We start from the raw sequence: 15,043 nt of genomic DNA on the forward strand, positions 1-15,043 counted from the left end.
TTTAGTTTCGTTTTCTAAATAAATATATTATTTAAAAATAATGGATAAGCTTAATTTTTACACTCATTTGTAAGTTTTAGTTTCACATTATTAAACTCATATTAAGTTCATAAAACTTTTATTAATTCAGTTTTCATATTTAAAAAACTCTTATTTATCTAGAAAACTTACTTATAAAACATTTAGTTTTTTTATACTTTTTAAATGTATAAAATGAATATTATTTTAAAGATATTAACTTGTAATGATATTAGTTAGATATTAAACTTTGGGTTATTGTTAAAATATTCGCACATAATTATATTCCAAATAATATATGCCATCTTTGGAAAGCATGATTGTTGTATTGTACACTTTCCTGATGCAGTAAGTTATTTTAAAATAATAGTAATAAAAACTCACCATTAGCGGGCATGATTTTCCTTGGTTGGTAAATTCTTATTTGGAGAATATGAGTTGCGTCTTTCACATTGTTTTATATACTACACATTTAAGGTCTGATAAAATCTCCGCACTAACGAAAGAGTTTATATAGTGAGTAATTCAAGGTTACACATCTAGGTCATTTAAAGAGCTCTAGGCTAAACAGGAGAATAAAATTAAAAGTTATTTTAAACAATGGTTTTCACCGGTTTAAATAAATAATTAAAAGTTATTTTACACAATGCTTTAAATTATTGGTTTGTGGCCTGCGGGAGTCGAAATCTATTTTATATTAATATGAATTAATTAAATAAATAAATATATACATTATAAAGAAAACTATGTTTGAGTACGAAGTACCGGCATCTAATGCGTTCAAATCTAAAAATATTTTCTATTTTAAATATATTATTAATTAAATAAAGATATACTAGGAAAAATATACTTACAACTCATTTTTAAGAGAGTGATAAAATCTCCGTGGTAACGGAAGAACTTATATACTGAGTAATTCAAGGTTACAATACTAATTTTTCTCACACATCTAGGTCAAATTTAATTTAAATTGCTAAGTAATTTAAACAAAAGAATAAAAATTAAAAGTTATTTTATAAAAACTTACGATGGTATATTCATTGAGAAACTTCCACTAGAGGGGATGTTCATCTCCAGCTCTATCGTTCTCATGCATCAGTCTCATTTCTTCCATTATAATAATATCATTGAATGAGGGTAAGAGGTGAACATTCCTCCTAGTGGGAGTTCTGACCTGCCTCCGTCTTGCATTAGTAATTCCCCCAATGCTTAGATAATCTTCAAATTCGCGTTGCATCGCAAGACGAAAACATTCATCTTGATGCATACGCCGGTCTTCTTCGGCCCATTCCTTTTCTAATTTTTTTTTGTTTTTTGCTTTTGAGGCTGCGTCCTAATTTTAAAGCTTTCTCCCAATTCTGTATATAAATTATATATTGAATTATTTGAATAATAATATAAGTTTTTAAAAAATAAATGCCTAACCATTTCTCCTTTACTGACTGTTGAAGTAACGAAGATGGAAGATGGCCCCCAAAATGCTGCAGTTCCCTAGGAACTGCAGCATTTTGGGGATAACTAATAATTCCTGATAATTTGAATTGCTTACTCTTTTCAGCGCATGCTGAAGAGTTTGTTTGTTCACATATCGGGTAGAACTCTACATTATTTACAATAAGAATTAATTAAATTATAAAAATAAAATATATTATATAAAATGCTTACCATTATGAAGCTGAAATTTGAAGTTGTAAAACTCACGAGTTTGCATATTTATTTATACTCATTTTATTTCCTTTAGGCTAATTTTTTATTGCGTTGTATATTAAACATTCTTTCTTGTACAATTTATCATTCTCGGGCAGATCAAAGTTACTGAATACAATTTGTAAACTTATTTCCGTAAATAAGGTCTATTTAAATTTATGTTTCTCGCGATTTTTAAAAAACATTGCTTCGCAACAATGAAACTGCTTCTTATTAAATATAATTAATTGTCAGCATGTTTATTTCGCAAGGTCGCATGTTTATTATGCATCAATTTCTCAGAATTGACTGCTTGAAAATAATTATTTTTCAAGCTAAATTCTGACATGTCAGATATTTATGACTGATTTCTTATTTAATACAATTGTCGGCACGTTTGATCCGCAAGGTCACATGCAGGTAAGATATTATATGTGCGTCAATTTCTCGGAATTGACTGATTTAATCTGGTCGAAAATAATTATTTTTCAAACTAAATTAGGTCAATTTTGACATGTCAGACCTTTAATTGCACTATATAAAGACACGAATTGACCGAGAAACGCAACTCATCTCCTACAAACCAACTAAAAGTCCACTTCTACAAAGCAATCATGAGTTCCAACGGCGGTAAGTATTATTTTATTTGTAAAAATTAATTATAATTAGAAATATCCCTAAAAAAGTAAATATATTTATCCAGAATGTGACTATGATTTTAATATGAAACAGAATGGTACTAAAAAAAGAGGGCCCAAACCTAAAAATATCGAAGATGAACCGAAAAAGCAAAAGTTTGACTTAGACTTCTCTGTAGATAATGACAAATCTTTGAAAATTCGTCCGTTAAAAATCAAAATATGCAATAATGAAATTATGGAGGTAGTTCCATTTAAATCGAGTTGGTACGTTTCATTAACAAAAATGAAAGGAAATTACCCTCCAAATAAGTATAATATAAATGTGAATAACTTTAAATTTTATAAGAAAGCCTTTGATGCGATGAATGAACATTTGCAGGAAAATGCCTAATGTTTTTAAAAAAGGGCTTCGGTGCAATATGTATAATTTTATTATTAAAGGATACTTGAAAACTTACAAATCGGTAATCTTAGAAAATATTGATCCTGCAGTCTTTTTTGAAAAATAACATCAACTGTTTATAAATAATTTTGTGTGTAGAAGAAAATTTTAAATAAATTTAAAGAGAATGATTTTATTAGATAAAATAAATCACAATGTTAAAATTAAATGCTATTTCTAATATTTCCCGATTATACTTCATAATTTTTAGAGTTATGATTCGCATTTAATTTTTAAAAATATTCCTTCCAAATTATTTTCGAAAATTATCCCTATAAATCAGAAAAATTTACAACATTTTCATTAGATTATTATAAATTCATAGACAGTTTCCAGTTTTTTAAATTCTAATCTCTTTTAATTTCTAGTCTCTTAATTCTATTTTAACTGAGAACTTTAAAAATGCAAATTTATAATTTTCAATTTTTAATCATTTTTTCCGTCGCAGCAAATATAGAGAATTATTAAAAAGGAAAGGAATTTTTCCATATTCTTATTTAAAAATAAGCAAATATTAGATAAAAATACAGTTACCTCCTAAAAATGCTGAAGATCACTAAAATTACCAAATAATAAAACATATAAATGTAAATTTTTGTAATTAATGATAAAATAACATTACTGACATTTAACAAATATTTTATAAATTGTGATTGTATGAAATGTAATAATTAAATATTTTATTTTTAGAAATTGTATATTTTAAAAAATTATCCGAAACTGCAAAAATCCCGAAAAAAGGTTCAGCAGGGGCAGCTGGTTATGATATTTTTTGTGTTAACTGCTTTGATCTTAAACCCAATGAACTTAAAGTAGTATTCATAGATCTTGCCATCAAAATACCGAATAGTAACTGCTATGCTCGAATTGCTCCAAAATCATTATTATCGTTAAATAATATATTAATAAATGCGGGAGTTATTGACTCCGATTATCGCGGAAACATCGGTGTAATAATGTATAACTTCGGACCTGAGACTGTTATTTTTGCACCTGGATCGCTAATAGCCCAAATAATATTCGAGAAAATAATGCATCTTACTTTTTTAGAAAAGAAATCGTTAAGTAGCACCGACAGGGATGAAATGGGGTTTGGCGAATATAGCTATTCTCAGAGAGAGAGATTTGGCAACTGCGATGAAATTCTCATTTCTTAAGGCAAACATGATGAAAATAATGATGATTCTGGAACCTCTAGCTTATCCGATTCTGAAGACAAATAATAAAGGTTTTGCTGACTCTAAATTGTAATTATTTAGGTGATTATTTTGTATCCAAATAATGTACCCAATATATATTGGTTTAGATGACTGTATCAATTATTTTTGTACTCAATATATATCTACTCAATTATTTTTGCACTCAATTTTGTACTCAATACATATTGGTTTAGGTGATTGTAACATACTCAATTTTGTACTTAATATATATTGGTGATTGTAATATACTCAATTATTTTTGTACTCATTCCATTTTTGTACTCAAATAAAGCAGCAAATAATATTAAAGTGTTTATTTCTTAGTAGACAATGAACCACCTCCAATTGACTGGAAAGTTTTCTCATCTTCGTCTGTAAACAAAGATACAATAAGACAATTTCACAACTTTGTTCACTGGGACACAATTAGTCAACGAAGCGATTTATCTCTCCGATTTATTTCGGATTACGCGAATAAATTAAATTGGGAATACATATGGAAAAATTACAAATTTTCAACCACATTTATTTCAACCCATCTTGATTACGCAAAATGGGATTTAATTTGCTAATATCAACAATTAGATGACCTTTTCCTTATAAATTTTTCGAACCATCTTGATTGGAATAAAGTCGCTGAATTTCAAACTCTCTTGGATAATTTTATTATCCTCTTCATACATAAATTTGATATAAAAAAACTATTAAAACACCAACAATTAAAAACATCAACTTTACGTAAAATAAAAGATCACTTAAACTGGATTTTTGTTTCTCGTTATCAAAAACTCGACCAAGACTTCGACACGTTCCAAACTAAATTATCATGGTGTCACATTATAAAATATCAAAATTTAACCAAGGAATACATTGTTAGCAATCGCAAAAATTTATTCCTGTACCTAATGTCAGAAATATGTCTCAGTTTAGAAAAACTGAGAGAAAGATACAATTATTAGATGTTTTATTGTATCCAATTTCTCTGTAATGCAAAGTAAAAATAAAAATCAAAATAATTTCAGTGTTAAATTATTTCAACTGGGCAAAAATAAATATAATTTACTTAACAATTTGTGAAATAATTTACAAATGATTTAAAATAAATTCTAACACATTTAAATTAATATCGACCGACTTACATGGTATCGAATGTGATTCGTGCGAAAATTATATACTCACGTTATAAATCGTGATCTGAAAAATTATTTACTCGACAAAATAAGTCTAAAAATTATAAAATTAATATCGACCGACTTACGTGTGATTCGTGCGAAAAATTATTTACTCATGATCAATTATTTATAAACGGGTGATCTGGCAAGCTAAGTCTAAAAATTATAAATTCTAACACACACAAATTAATAATTGTGGCAATTTTGTGATACATGTTATTCGTGCAAAAAATTATTTACTCGTGTTATAAACGGCGATCTGAAAAATTCTAACACACTTAATATTGACCGACAAAATTATTTTGTGATTAGAATGTGTCATACATTATATCGAATGGGAATTTAAAGGTAAGTCTAAAAATTATTTAGGTTAATATCGACCAACTTACTTGACAAAAATAATATCAACCAACTTATAAATGTACTTACTTAACAAAATAATCTGAAAAATTATTTACTCAAAAATTTGTGATTAGAATGTGTCATACATTATATCGAATGGTAATTATTTACTCGACAATTTTGTGATTAGAATGTGTCATACATGTTATCCTATGGGAATTTTTGTGATTCGTATGTGTCATTTGACTACTACTACTGTAAATCAATTTGTCATGATATAGATTAAGGATAGAGAAAATTTACTTTTTTTATCATATTTTTTGCTCTGTAAGAATATAAATTTATTAGTAAGAATATTATTTTTATTCATTTTTAACATTACTTAAGCATTAAATATGTGAAATTTTTTATTCTAATTTTTACTTTCTATGCATTTTTTAAAATGAATTTTGGGTAATCTTTTTGGAATGTAGATTAGCTTTAGTTAGTATTTGTTATAATTCTATTTTATATTATTTTAACTTTCGCTATTCTTCTAAGGCCTTAGATAGTGCATTACAAGAGGAAAAATGTTCAAAAGAAGAAAGTAATGAACAATTTAATATTAAAGTAGAAGAATTACAATCCAAATTACAGGTAATTTTTAATTAGAAATTTTTAACATTGAGAAACATTAAAATTTTTTATGATAATGTGAAAACTGTTTAGTTGTTGCATTATCATAGACAGAACTGTATATAAAATTATAAAAGCTTATAACAAAAGAAATTTAAAAAAAAAAAAACTATTTTCATATAATTTTGTTTAAGTTTTCTTTTACTGCTTTATAAAGATGTATTGGAGAAATAGAATAAAAAATTTAAATAATGTGCTTATATAGTACTACTAACCTACAATTATTTGATACAATGTTTTTCAATGTTCTAAAAATATATAGGAACAATAATATAAATAACTTTTTGTTTTATTAATACATGTTTTACTAAAAATGATACTTTTAAACATTTAAAGTAAATGCAGCAAATTAACTTTGCATTTGGGTTGCAAATTACAAAAAAATCTATCATAATAATGAGATTAAGACTTTAAATTTTAAGATCCTTTAAAATAGAATTGTTTTAAGTAAAATTATATATGTTGTAATATCTGAAATTAAAGTGAAAGAATTAAATACTAGGGAAAACTCAATCTTTAAAATTATTTTTACAATTTGATTTAAACAAGTTTGATTCAGTTAATATTTTTAGTACTGCAATGAGAAAGTATAACATTAAATACTGTATTCATTTATATTATATTTATTAATTCTGTACCAAAAATTAATATAAACCTTAATTGTGTGCATGTGTGTGTAATTTTTTCTTTTGTCAATAGAATTCTGAAAAAGAAATACAAGAATTAAAAGCATTTAATGATAAATATAAAAAGGATATACACAATCTACAAGAGAAAGAATTTGAGTTTGTTAATACAGTTTCTGAATTAAAATCTGTAAGTAATTATTTAATAAATTTTTTTATATTACATTTGAAATTGAAATTAAGCAATGTACAAACAAATTCTGTCATAAATATTAATAAATTTGTTATTGTTACTGTAAATGTTTTTCTTAATGTATTTGCTTTTAAGACAATTTTTAGGAACAAGTTATCTTAACTAGAATTTTTATTGTAACAATTTATTTATTTAAAATTTGAAACATGAAAGAAAAAGTTATTTGAATTGCTTGAATAAATGAGATTGTTTGAGCATTTTAAAATTTAAATTATGTCATATTTAAATATGGAGTTTGCAACTGTATTTTATGTAAATTTGTATATTGCCTTACATGAAATATCAATATATATATTTAGACATGTTCCAAAAATAAGGTACAATCTTTTATAACTTACATTAATTTTTTAATGTAATTTGTTAACTGTTTGAAAGTACAGTCTGAGCTATTTTTCCACAAATTGCCATTTTTTTAAATACACTTTCTAGTGGGAGACAAGGGTAAAAATTCCTCTGAAAAATTTGTCACTCAATAATTTGAACAAGTCCATGACTGTATCTTTAATTTCATCATTGTTCTCTGAGAATTGTAAGCCAACAGGATGTTTCTTAAGAAGTAAAAATCAGAGGGTTCTGAATCTAGACTATGTACAATATTGTACACCACCTGCATGATAATGCAATTCCTCATACTACATGTTATATTTCAGACTGGCTAAAAAGTATGCTGGATCATTTCAAAGTTTGTCTAGGAGATTATCTTATAGACAATCTTTGTGAAGAATTGGATCTAGTATAGTATAGAGTATACACTAATAAAACAAAATGAAGGCTAAAATTTTAATATGTCACTTTTAGTGGCATAGTAAAATTTTTGAGCTTAATGTATGAAAGAAAATTGATGGAGGATGATTATTCTAGAAACTGTAATAATGCTAAAAATTTTAGTGTTAGTTTTCAAAAAGTAAAAAAAGAGAGATTAGCAAGTATCTGGATAATTAATAGGAGAATAGTATATATTATATAAGTAAAATTTTGTGAATTTTATTTATTTAATCAATGTGTCTTTCAAATAGAAAATTAGTAAAGTAGAAACCCATGTTGAAGAACTGAAAAAAGAGAATAGCAATCTTAAAACTCAACAAGTTGTAAATAAGGAAGGAGGAGAATTAAGGTTGGTTAAAGTTTTTATTGTGGTAAAAAAAAAATATTACTTATATTACAATTTATTAGTAACTTTTTGCTATTTTCTTTAATTTTAATCTGCTAATAATCAGTGCTTGAGGTAGGTATACATGTTTTCTTTTAAATAATATAATTTAGCAATAATAGCAATTTTGACAGAATGAAATATAAGACATTTTCATGAAATGATTTAAAATCAAAAATTGTTAAGTATTTATATTTTAATTGTTTTATTAATTTTGTATATGCTACTGCTTATCATTTAAAACTTTTTAGATTGATTGGATTTGACACACACTTTTTTTTTTTTTAACTGCAAAGTTATATTTTATAACATTTATTTTAATAAAACTTTTCTTATAGAAATATGGTGTAATTTGAGATTATAGAAATGTTTCAAAATATGTTTCAAAATATGAAAATTTATCCACTTTACTTTACTAATTCATTAAAATCTTTTCTGACTACTGGGTCTCATTACAAAATTTAATAAATAAATTTATTATTACACTGTTTGTTTTGTTATATAATTAGTCTGGTGCTTTCATTAAATTAAAAAATTTTCTTTTTGATATGAAAATGTGGAAATAAAATAGTTTTTTTTTTTAGTTGATCAATATATTATTCTTCATTGATGCTGTTACAGAAATAAGAGAAAATATATGTTTTCGTTATTGATTTAATTTATTTTGTATATTATTTCTTCCGAGTACAATTTTTTAAGAATTTCATAATTTAGATGATCTAGAGCAGGCATGTCAAAGATACAGCCCGTGGACCAGTCATGGCCCGCAAGACAATTACTTGCGGCCCGTAATATGAATTCAATAATGCTATTTGTTTATATTTTAATATCTTGATACTAAAGAAAATGTGATACTTTTTACTTAAACAAGTAATACTTAATAAACAAAATTGTTGAACTCAATAATTATTATTATTAATATTGTTTTTATTTTAATTTATTCCTATTACTTAGCATTATTTATTTTATTTGATTTATTTTTGTTCGATTTTTTGTTTACAATATGTTTTTTCTATTTCATCTTTTAAATTTCAAATTAAAGTCTGTCTTCGCAAGATCATTTATTACATAATTCTAACCATTTGCATGTAAATGTTTTCAAAATATTAGTAAATTACAGTTTATCCTTGTACTTTGAGTTTTGCAATCCTTATTTTCGTATCAGTTTACAGACCTGCTTCAGGCCTGTAAATTGGCCGAAAATGTTTGTTTTGTGATTAAAGTTATTGCTAGAAAAGTACAAATGGTATTTTTTTTAATTTATTGTCAAATCTCAGGTTCGACTCAAAAAACTCTTTTTTTTTTTTTTAATGTTACTTTTCGGCTACTTTTTAGTCAATTTTTGGCTACAAAAGCTAAAAACATCTTGTCCGCTGTCATACTCTAAACAAAAAATTGGCACTTAAGTAATTTGAGTTTGACACACCTGATCTAGAGTCTTCACATTAATAACATTGGTAATGGATTATAAAATGTAAATCTTAGTTTAATTGGTAATAATCATAAAACTTACATTAGGTTCTCTTTTGAAGTTTAGGTAAATAAATTACTAAAGCAGTATGCTACAGATAAATTTATTAGGCTAACTTTTATATATATAGGCTGACATATTCATTATTTACTTTTGAAATTGAAAGTTAACAATGAAAATTGCCTGAAATGATCGAGATTAGAAGAAAAATGTATATTAGTTTCAAGATCTTAAATACTATGCTCATGTTTTGAACATAGTGTTAGTATTTTTTTTCTTCTCCTGTTTATTTATCTTGTAGCTTTTCCACGTGCAATAATGACTTCAAATATGATCTTTCTATATGAAATGAGACAAGATTTTTGTGTTATTCTTGTTCTGTATTAAATTATCAATTCCAATATTCTTCTCAAAGCATACACATATTGTGTCAAAATACACTTATAAGTTTATATTTGGATTTAGGTCAGGACTGTCTACTTCATAATCTATAACCACAATTTAATTCAAGGATATATTGATGCATCATTGTATGGGAAATTTAATCTGGATCATTAATTTATGTCTGTAAGAAATCAGACATAACTATTTGCTATTACTTTTGATAATTTACAAATATCTTGTGACTCAACATAAATGCTAAATTTTAATATTTAACTTTCAGTGTAAGCTGATTTTGTAAATACTTATATCCAATATTCTTTTTCTTTTCTGGTATTTAAGTGTTTAGTAGATGAAACAACTGACAAACCTTTACTAAAATATTTTATTAATCTGGCAAATGCATTTTGGGTAATTACTCAAAATGTGTTTGCCAGATTAATAAAATGTTTTATCAATTGTTTCATCTACTGAACACTTATATTAGCAAAATTCTTTTTCTTTTCTGGTATTTAAGTATTTATAAAAAGCAGCTTACACTGAAAGTTAAATATTAAGATTTTGAATCTGGTTCTCTATATAGTTATAAGTGCTAAATTTTGTCACATCTTTAAAATTAAATCCTCACATACAATTTTCAAACATCCATCTTATCTACTAAAAATGAATAGCATTTCCTTTTGTAAATCAAGCCAATATTCAACCAACCATCAGGATTATCTAAATTCCTTTTTTCATCAATAAATATCACTAATAACTATTCATTTGTCTTAGGTGTGCTCGTATCTCTACTGTGTTCTTTTGTCTATATATTTAAGTATCAATAATAGTACAGTAAGATCCCACTTAATGCTGCCTTGCTTAACACTGATTTGATATAACATGGTCTGCTCGAAGCCTTAAAAAAACTCAAAATTTATGCCAATTTTAATTATCTCAGCATTTCATTGATTCTTATATAATACGATTATTTACAAATACAAATCAATCAGCAAAAGGTGGCAAAAAGGTGTACTTTCTTTAAATCTATGTTTGTTTGGTGCAATTTTGGAAAAAATAACAGTATGGATACCATAGGCAATATCGGCTTTGCTTGGCAATAATTAACTGATAAATGCACGAACGAAGTGTGGAAGAAGTTATGGCTGAAGATATCCAAGAATTCTCAACAAGAAGAGTTCGCTGTATCGTTAGGTTGATCAAACTCAACGTAATCGATACATCAGGACTAGGAGATATAGACGAGCAGGATGTTGAGGATTTTCAGCAGGTTTCTGGTAAGAGCCTTACCAACGACAACCTTCAAGAACTGGCAGAACAAGGAATTCATGTGGAACTGGAAAATAAAGATTCTGAAAATGAAAAACCCCAAAAAATTTCTCTACAGATTTTCTTAGTAAAAGTTTGGTAACGATAACCAAAATCATTGATCAAATTGTAGTGGATGATCCAGATTTTGAAAGGAGTGCGAAAGCAAAACAAGGCCTTTTTAGATGCAATCTTCTGCTACCAACATTTGCTTAAAGAAAAAGCGACAAATGAAACTTCACAACTTTATTGCAAAAATACAAGAATTTCAGAAAAGTCAGGACCTTCGACACAAAAAAATGAACTATACATTTCTGTGTGCATGTTTGTTATTTAACATATATTATTATACAAATTAATATAAAAATAACTTAAAGTAAAATTTTTCCCCTATCCCTATTTACTCTGTTAAAATGACCTCGTTTAGCACTGTTTCGTTTTGCGCTTTGTTGTCTAGGAACACATCCTCTTGCATTAAGTGGGGTCTTACTGTATTTGTTTCAAGATGACAATAATCATATTTGAATTTGTCTTTAATTTATGATGTACATTTCTTGAATTTCCAACACTAAAACTTCTATCAGTATTATATATAATACATTGCAGCTATTTTTCCATTTAATGCTAAATTTTTCTCTCTAGATGAAATATATTTAGGTTATCTTACATTTTATGAGATAAACTGTCATGCTTTGTGAACATTTTATATATTCCATTATACTTTCGTTCATACTAGCAGCTGTGTATTTTATGGGTTTTACTTCTTATTTTAATTACTAAATCCTGTTTTTCAGTTATAAATTTACTTTCTTTTTGATACCTTGAAGACATCAGATTTACTAATTTGCTTATTTACAAAATGTGAACGTTGTATTAAGACTGTTAATGTGACATTTCAACATTGTAGTTATATCTCAAAATTATTTAAATTTTTGAGAATGATATAATCTTTTAGATCATTTACATATTCTATAAATCTTTTAAATTTTTACTGATTATTCTTTATATAACTATACTCCCCTACATATATATGTTACAGTAAAAACCTGTTTTTAGTGAAAATGCGTTTTAACTAGTTGAAACTAGTTTTTACTGGATGTCATTGTTATAACCCGTTTTGTCTAGTTAAAACTAGAATTTACTGCTGTACATGTTTTTATTTTAGATAAAACTAAAATCAAACATTAACTTTAACTTTTAACATTATTTAAAACTAATTTTAGCTACATAAATATGTTTGGGGGAAATTAATAAAGTGATGATTGGGATTAGAACATTTGTATTATTTAATACGATATTTATTGAAAATATTGGTCACACATCTGTGTTATTAACATTAATTAACCCTTTGTCCCTAAAGGCACCAATCAATCGGTACCCTGGCTTTTTAAGCAAAACTTTGAGGGTACCGATTCATCGTTACTTTGGTAAATATCGATTTTTGTAAAATTTATTAAGATATAATCTCGTTCAATATGAAGTGAATAAAGTATAATAATTCATTATATTAGTTGATAGCAGTATAAAATTTTGATTTCAAACAAATGTTTGATATAATGTGCGATAATTTCACAACGAATAAACATACATGCATAAGTGTTATATTGAATTGTACAAAACAATATTCTGTCTTTCTGGCTCAGTGCCAGCAAACAATTATGTAACTAGATAATGTTAATTTTCACAAAATGTTACAAATTATCAAGTTTGTGTGTCAGTTCTGATATATATTATTTTTTTTTTATAAATCTTTCTAATAAAATGCATTGAAAAATATGCTATTTAAAACTAAAGATATTAATAAATGTAAGTGATTTTTTTCATATAGATATAATGATAATTTGATTTTTGGCGAACTTTTAAAATAATATCGCCTGACTGACCTATATTGCCCTAGGAGGGATCGCAAAATAAACGTAAACAAGATGTCGGGGGGAAAAGGGTTAAAGCGATAAGAAATTCATCATACACTATAGTAATGTGTTAGCTGAATGACCTTGGTCGAAACAGTTTTTACTAAGCCATTTTGTTAAAACTCGTTTTGTCTAGTTAAAACTAGTTTTAACTCAAATTCATTTTTGACTAGCAGTAAATTTTAGTTTTAACAATGACATCCGGTAAAAACTAGTTTCAACTAGTTAAAACGCGTTTTAACTAAAAACGGGTTTTTACTGTAACATATATACCTTGAATTATATGAAAGCAATTAATGGATCAAAATAATATTTAAACTTCTGTAACCATAACTTATTTGAAGAATGTATTAGTACACTTACTTGTGTGTTAATAATTTTTCTGTATTAAAATCAACTATAGATATTTCAATAAAAAAAAACTTAAAGAATATATTAATATTTAATTAATCTAATATTTATCTTTAGTATTTAGTGAAGTATATATCAGAATATAGAATCTCATTTTATAAAAAGTTAACTTGAATTTCAAAGTTGATTTGAATTCAACTCTGAACATTTTTTCATAGATCGTAATCTGATTACTCTTAGTTGTGTTTTAATTTATTAACTGCTTGTACAAGTATTATTTAATTTTTCATAAACAGAAAATCATTAGATAAGTTGTCTGTTCTTCAGCAAGAAAATGCTTATCTTACTACTAAAGTGGGTCAACTCGAAACTCATTTAGAAAGAGTTAGGGAAAATCTTGGAAAACAGCGTATAAAAGCAGATGACTTGCAGCAGCAGTTAAAAAAGGTTTGCTGTTTATTTTTAATGTGAGAGGTGACACGTGCATAAAAACATGTTAATATTTAAAATTTTTGTTATAATTGTCTTTAAATAATTTATTTAATGTAACTAAGAATATTTTATTAACTATATTAAAGAAAAATTTTTAATAATTTAATTTTATGGTAACAAATGCATCAAAAATTTATATTTAAATTTTATTTGTGTAATAGTTGATTATTATTTTTGAAAATTTTTATCATTCAGAAAGAATCAGAAATTTCAGAAATTAAAATTGATCTAAGAATTGCACAACGTGAAGCAAAACAAGCAGAAGACATTGTTGGATCATTACAGAGCAGTAATAGAAATTTGAGAGAGAAAGCAAATAATCTGGAAAAATATAAATCTGAAGAGGATAACAAGCAAAAGCAATTAATGGAAGACATTGCAAATTTAAAGCAGGAATTAGAAGAGAAAAACAAAGAATTGGAGAATATAAATAAATTGTTTGAAGTTAGTTTTTTTTTATTAATTTTTATAAATTTAAAAAATATTTTTTAACAAAAATGTTATTGAAAGTTTTAGTAATCTCATTTAAGATATTTAACTATTGTTTTGAAGAAAAATATAACAATTTTTCATTAAGTCAATCTATTAATCATTTAAAATTTTTAAAAATAAACTCCAGCATGAAATTAACTGCATATTGGACAAATTTCAACATTTGAAAATAAACTCTTTTTTTTATTTTATTTTTAGGACATTCTATTCATTATTATTTAAAAACAATTTAAGTTAAAAATATTAAACTTTTCTGAAACATTATAAATAGTTGGTAGTCACACAGTCATATGATAATCAATGAAGTTATTTAAATTACATTAGTTTTTTAGAATTTGGTATTTACATAAGATTTTTATTAATAATTTAGATTTACTTGTTAATAGTTTCTTTTAAATTTTTTTTGAAACAAAAATGGAGTTTCTATTATG

General features: G+C 25.6%; 1 protein-coding gene across 5 annotated transcripts in view; it reads left to right on the top strand.

The window, feature by feature from the left end:
• The window catches only part of LOC136980141 (citron Rho-interacting kinase-like), a 115,547-nt gene that overhangs the window by 68,107 nt on the left and 32,397 nt on the right, over positions 1–15,043 (top strand). For all 5 annotated transcript variants that reach the window (XM_067276183.1, XM_067276181.1, XM_067276182.1 and 2 more), the window contains 5 exons: positions 6,041–6,136; positions 6,875–6,991; positions 8,071–8,168; positions 13,925–14,075; positions 14,316–14,564. In XM_067276183.1, coding sequence (XP_067132284.1) covers positions 6,041–6,136; positions 6,875–6,991; positions 8,071–8,168; positions 13,925–14,075; positions 14,316–14,564 — 711 coding nt within the window. The remainder of the gene's footprint in view (positions 1–6,040; positions 6,137–6,874; positions 6,992–8,070; positions 8,169–13,924; positions 14,076–14,315; positions 14,565–15,043) is intronic.

This window comes from Centruroides vittatus, unplaced genomic scaffold (genome assembly GCF_030686945.1).
Source record: "Centruroides vittatus isolate TY-2023 unplaced genomic scaffold, ASM3068694v2 contig_680, whole genome shotgun sequence".
Classification (NCBI taxonomy): domain Eukaryota; kingdom Metazoa; phylum Arthropoda; class Arachnida; order Scorpiones; family Buthidae; genus Centruroides; species Centruroides vittatus.